At 37.7% G+C, this 5,677-nt stretch overlaps 1 protein-coding gene across 1 annotated transcript; it reads right to left on the reverse strand.

Moving 5' to 3' along the window:
• Nucleotides 1-479: 479 nt before the first annotated feature.
• On the reverse strand, nt 480-4,411 carry LOC131041016 (putative leucine-rich repeat receptor-like serine/threonine-protein kinase At2g24130). The gene is made up of 5 exons (XM_059217251.1): nt 3,277-4,411; nt 2,759-3,149; nt 1,815-2,537; nt 1,053-1,663; nt 480-943 (listed from the first exon to the last, which is right to left on the reverse strand). Exons 1-5 carry the CDS (start codon nt 4,409-4,411, stop codon nt 480-482), a joined length of 3,324 nt encoding a protein of 1,107 aa, XP_059073234.1.
• Between the last annotated feature and the right edge of the window lie 1,266 nt (nt 4,412-5,677).

The raw sequence follows: 5,677 nt of genomic DNA on the forward strand, positions 1-5,677 counted from the left end.
AAGTGCTAAGTGAACCATTCATTCTCATGAGAGATGGGTTTTTGTGAACCACTACTCATAAACCACAGGTCAATGAGTTTGACTAGAAAACTACATAGTTGAATCTTGATAGCAATATCATAATTTGACTTGCTGTGGAAAATATCTCCTACTTATCAAGATCTAATTCCTTAATAATAAGTTAATTTTAAAATGAGGCAAGTTAAAAAATCAATATATAATTGATATTAACAGTTTTAAAATAAAATTTTAAAATTCCTTTGAAGATTAAATATTAGCATATTTCTATACTATGTACCCAAAAGTGTATTCGCTTTAGCAAAAGCGTGTTCGTGAAAATCTTCGGTAATTTTAAGAGTTTATAATTTAAAATGTCTATTTAAATAAATATTATCGGTAAAAATATAGAGTATACTTCTTGTGAATGCTTGTGAATGCACTTCAGCAGATTTTCACTGTCTGTAGTTGTACTTACTGTTTTAGCTTTGATCGGTGAATGAAGTGCTGCTGCTGTCATTTTGATGGCCTACTGCATTGACTGCACTCAACAGATCCTGGACGGGTGTATGTTCCTTTAAATTGCCATATGCCCTGCCATACACAATCTTTTCAAGCATGCCCTCCACCTCTCTAATTGTTGGTCTATCCCCTGGATATTCCCTTGTGCATTGCAATCCCAATCCAATTAAACTACGCAGACAACTGCCATGCTCACTGGATACCAACTCTGCACTGCTGGACAGAGCTAATTCATCAACCAACAGCTCTCTGTCCACCACTCCTTCCACAGCGTCAGGGAATGCTCTTCTCACCCGTCTGGGCAAAGTTACATCTCCAGAAAACATATCGTCAGTAGGCCTCTTTCTAGTCACCATTTCAAAGATCAGAATCCCGAAGCTGTAAACATCTCCCTTTATACTCACTTGTCTTCCCATTCCATACTCTGTAACAGTTAAAAAGTGATTGCATTGTTAAAAACATAGCTGATGTATGAAATTTAAAAAGAAAGACAAATACAGAGATTCAAAACAGTATTGGGCTTGGGTGTTTACCTGGAGCAAAGTAGCCTACTGTTCCCTTCAGTCTGGACGTGCTGCTACTTTCAGAAACAGGGGATGTCAATAGACGAGAAATTCCAAAATCAGCTATATGGGCTGTCATGGTTTCGTCCATTAACACATTTGAAGGCTTCAAGTCGCAGTGGAGAACAGGGGGAGAACAATCATGGTGTAAATATGCCATCCCATGTGCTACATCAAGTGCAATGTTAACTCTCATCTTCAAACTCAAGCTACACCCTTTTTCATCCTTGTGCAGTTGTTGTTCTAGGCTCCCCTTTGACATATATTCCAGTACCAGGGCCCTGAAATCTGCAGTTGAGCAAGAGGACAGGACTTTGACAAGATTGCGGTGCCTGATTTTGCTCAGTAGTCTGCATTCTCTGACGAAATTTTTGTATGAATTTTGAGGGTCCTGGTCAAAGACCTTTACAGCCGCCAATGTATTATCATACAAGAGCGCTTTGTAAACCGACCCGAAGCTACCCTCGCCTAACAAATTGACAGCACTAAATCCTTGGGTTGCTCTGTGAAGTTCCTGGCTTGAGATTGGCATGAAATCTCGTCCCAACAAACTATCCATAACTGGTGCTATTTTTATTCTTCTGTAAAAAAAAAAAAAATGCACCCAAAATGCAACACATCACCGAAAATGTGCCAATTGAAGCAACCAAGACAATGTTTCTTTTGAACCCCTTATGGTTTTTGGCAAAGGCAGTGCAATTTGGTAAATTGAACCAACCTGAGGCTGCACACAATCCCGGATTTCCCAAAAATGATGCTGCGCTTAGGTTTCTTAAAACTCCTTGATTTGGGATTGATCCGTTCAAGTTGTTGTAGGAGAAATTTAAATGCTGAAGCATGGTGAGATTTGCAATCGAGCGTGGCACTGGCCCAGACAACTCGTTGAAAGACAAATCAATGCTTTCGAGGCTCTTAAGCTGCCCTATTGATATTGGCACTATTCCCTCCAATTTATTTTCAGAAAGATTCAAGTACTGCAATCCCGAGCAACTGCCGATATCACCAGGGATTGGTCCTGAGAGTTTATTGGCAGAGATATCTATGGCCTGAATATGTTGCATTCCTCCCAGTGAAGGCAATCTTCCTGTCAATGAATTATATGAAAAATTGAGATAAAATACCAGTGAACGAAGGCTTGAGAGCTCTATGGGGATAATTCCTGTGAGGTTGTTGTATGAGAGGTCAATCATTTCCAGGCGGAAACATTGGCCAATGGTATCCGGTATCCTTCCCGTGAGCTTGTTATGACTGAAGTCAAGTTTCCTCAGCTGTTGTAGACTGCCCAAATATGATGGGATGTCCCCAGAAATTTGATTTAGCTGAAGCCATAGATATCCCAGGTCTACCAGCATGCTAAACTCTGGCGGTATGTTGCCTTGGAATTTGTTGGAGCTCAAGTCCAACCATTGTAGATTCTTCAGACGGCCTAATGCACTCGGAACATTCCCAATAAAACTGTTATAAGATATTGAGAGAAGATCAACCCCGTAAGGTTGCCAATCTCTTCCGGTATATTGCCAGTGATGTAATTGCTCATCAAGACAAGATTTGATAGCCTGGGAGAGAGGTTTCCTATGCCCCTTGACAAAGTCCCATTGAAATTGTTCCATGATAGATCAAGCCCTTTGAGGATGGAGCAGTTGGAGAGTACATCGAATATACACATTGTAGCACACTGTCCACTTGACAAGCTATTACCCCAAAGATGTAATCTTTCAAGAGCATTTAGCATTCCCAGTTCTTGAGGCACCGGACCAGTCAACCGATTAAGTGAGAGATCAAGAAGTGAGAGCTGAGAACAATTTCCCAGAGACTTTGGGATCCCGCCACTGAATTGATTACCTCCAGCAATAAAAACTTGTAAGTTAGCAAGCTTGAGGCCAATATCTGAGGGAATGGAGCCCACAAAATTGTTCACTTCTAGTCCAAGATTTTGCAGTTGTGTGCAGTTTAGAAGGAAAGGAAAAATATTTCCCTTGAACTGATTAATACCAAGATTAAGTATTTGTAGACGAGTCAGCATTTTCAACTCTGGAGGTATGTCCCCGCTGAGATTGTTATTAGTCACTGAAACAAAATAAAGCGCGGAGCAATTTCCTAGAGATTTTGGGATGCTGCCGCTAAACTGATTATACAGCAATTCTATTTGTTGTAATTTGGATAGCTTATAGCCTATTAATATCTGGAATTGTACCTTCAAGCTTGTTGTTCCCTATCGCCAATGTCTCCAGTTCAGTACAGTTCATAAGAAAATAAATTGGTCTATTATGAGTTAACCATAGACTCCGCAGTCGGGTAAGTGAACCCAATTCTTCTGGAATGGTGCCATACAAGTGATTGAAAAATAGATAAAGCAACTCCAGAGATGAACAGTTCGCCAGGGCCTTGGGAATGCTACCGGTAAGACTATTGTTATGAAACCAAATCTCCCTCAATCTCCACAATTTGCCAATCTCCTCGGAGATGCTACCGTTGAGTTTGTTGGAGTCCAGACGCAAAGATTGCAATCTAGTCAATCTTGTTAATATCTCATATGGAATTGGTCCTTCAAGCGCATTGTCAGATAACGACAAATAACGCAATTTTGAGCAGTTACTCAGAGACTTGGGGATTTCCCCTACAAAACGATTTCCACGTAGTCTCATTACTCTTAAATCTCTAAAGCCGTTGATTTTAGAGGGGATGGCGCCACTTAAAAGATTATCAGCAAGATCTAATCCTCTAAGCGCAGTGCAATTTGCCAAGTCTTGAGGGATAATACCACTCAAATTATTGGAAGAGAGGTGGAGTTTTTGCAACTTGTGCAAGGAACTCAGCTCTGAGGGAATGTTTCCACTCAAAAAATTGTTGTTCAACCGGAGTTCTAAAAGGTTTGTGCAATCACCCAGACCAATTGGAATTGAACCATGCATACTGTTTTCATACAACTTAATGTACTGCAGCTTCTCTAATTTACCAAGCTCGTGGGGAATTGGGCCAGAGAAATGGTTATTAGAGAGGTTAAGAATTGTGAGGAAGGATAAATTGCCAATGTGAGGTGGTATAGTACCAGCCAGATTCCTGTACTTGAGAACCACACTCACAACCAGTTGATTGTGATCACAAGTTATTCCAGTCCAGTTGCAAATGTTATTTCTATTTACCCAGTTGGACAAGGAAAGCCTTGGATCGATTATTACAGACATTTTTAATTCAAGCAAAGCTTCTGCATCAATCTGCTTCTGGTATTGCAACTCATTGGACGAGAATACAACAAAGAAAAAAACAGTGAAGATGAGTAAAATAATGAACTGACCTTTCCAATTCATTGGCCTTCCCAAATTATCCATATCCGAGAGTGGATTCAATCCAGCTGGAATTGAAATTGCTTACCCCTTCTCGTAAATCCGTGAATATATAAGAGATCATTGCCCCTTTTATCCAAGGTTTCATGTGAGAAGTTTTGAAGAAAAATTGGAAAACTTCAGCGAATACGTATATTGAAAAGGAGGGGCTTTGGGGTTTTGCAGTTGACATGATGTTGTCGTTATAGTTTTGGAGAGACAACGTGGGTTTATTATGAGCAGAAACTGATTCAGCGCTCACCTTCCAATGATTTCGTATGCTCGCCAAATCTCAGTTTACTGTAAATACTTAGTTACTGATATTCCGAAAACCGTGACATTTGGTGCTCCTTTCTCAGACGGCAATACTTTTATAATTGCAAGAAAATGAGAATTGCATTCATGGCCGGCTAGTTCATTATAAACCATTTAGATGCTTCCCAATAAAAAAGTATAATGTAATAGAATATTTTTAAAAATCAAGTAATAGATTTGTATTATAGATTAATAATGTTTTAAAGTTTTATTGAGTAGTTGATAGTTGCAAAATATTACATTCTTAATCATTTATAGCTTTAATAAAATTAATGTAAATTAAATTTATATAAAATTGTTTTATTTATAATTGATCAAGAATTATAAATGTTTGCATCTCTTGCTCGGTGAAAAGTAATTTAAAGTATTGTTATTAGTTTAAAAAAAATTGTAGATGTGATAATTTAAAAGAGTTTGAATAATTTAATAAGAAAGAAGTGTCTTTGAATATGCAGACTTCATTTCTATTTGTTTTGCTTATTCATTATGATTTTTAAATTAAAAGTAAGATCTTATGAATTATAAAAGAAACCCTCACATTCAATACATCATTCACTGAGAATGTTGAGCTAATAGTAAATGTCTCCAAAGCACTTAAAATATTATATATACAATATTAAAGAAAAAAAAAGAACAAAAAACTATGGCATCTCATTGTAGACGTAGTTGTAATCTATCAATCTACATACAAGGATTCTCAATATTGTGTAGACAGAGTTCAATATTATATCTAGACCATTGTGCTAACAATCCCAAGACATAATATACATATTAATAACTCTATTGATTCAATAAAGCATTGTTGTTATTATGGATGAATAAGATCAATTTCAAAACTATTTAGCATTCAATGCATAATAAGATGAGAATGATGAATAGGAAAACAATAATGAAGCCTTGAGAGATGACATGAGGGAGGAGGTGTTAAATGACATTGGTAATAATAATTTGACTAAT

The sequence above is a fragment of the Cryptomeria japonica genome, chromosome 3, assembly GCF_030272615.1.
Source record: "Cryptomeria japonica chromosome 3, Sugi_1.0, whole genome shotgun sequence".
In the NCBI taxonomy this organism is placed as follows: domain Eukaryota; kingdom Viridiplantae; phylum Streptophyta; class Pinopsida; order Cupressales; family Cupressaceae; genus Cryptomeria; species Cryptomeria japonica.

Excerpts from the sequence above, each read along its gene's own strand:
- LOC131041016 (XM_059217251.1), bottom strand. The coding sequence starts at position 4,411 with ATGGATAATTTGGGAAGGCCAATGAATTGGAAAGGTCAGTTCATTATT. Across the intron at positions 1,664-1,814 it reads TTTTTGGGAAATCCGGGATT|AAGAATAAAAATAGCACCAG; the intron begins GTGTGCAGCCTC and ends TTTTTTTTACAG. Across the intron at positions 944-1,052 it reads AGTAGGCTACTTTGCTCCAG|AGTATGGAATGGGAAGACAA; the intron begins GTAAACACCCAA and ends TAACTGTTACAG.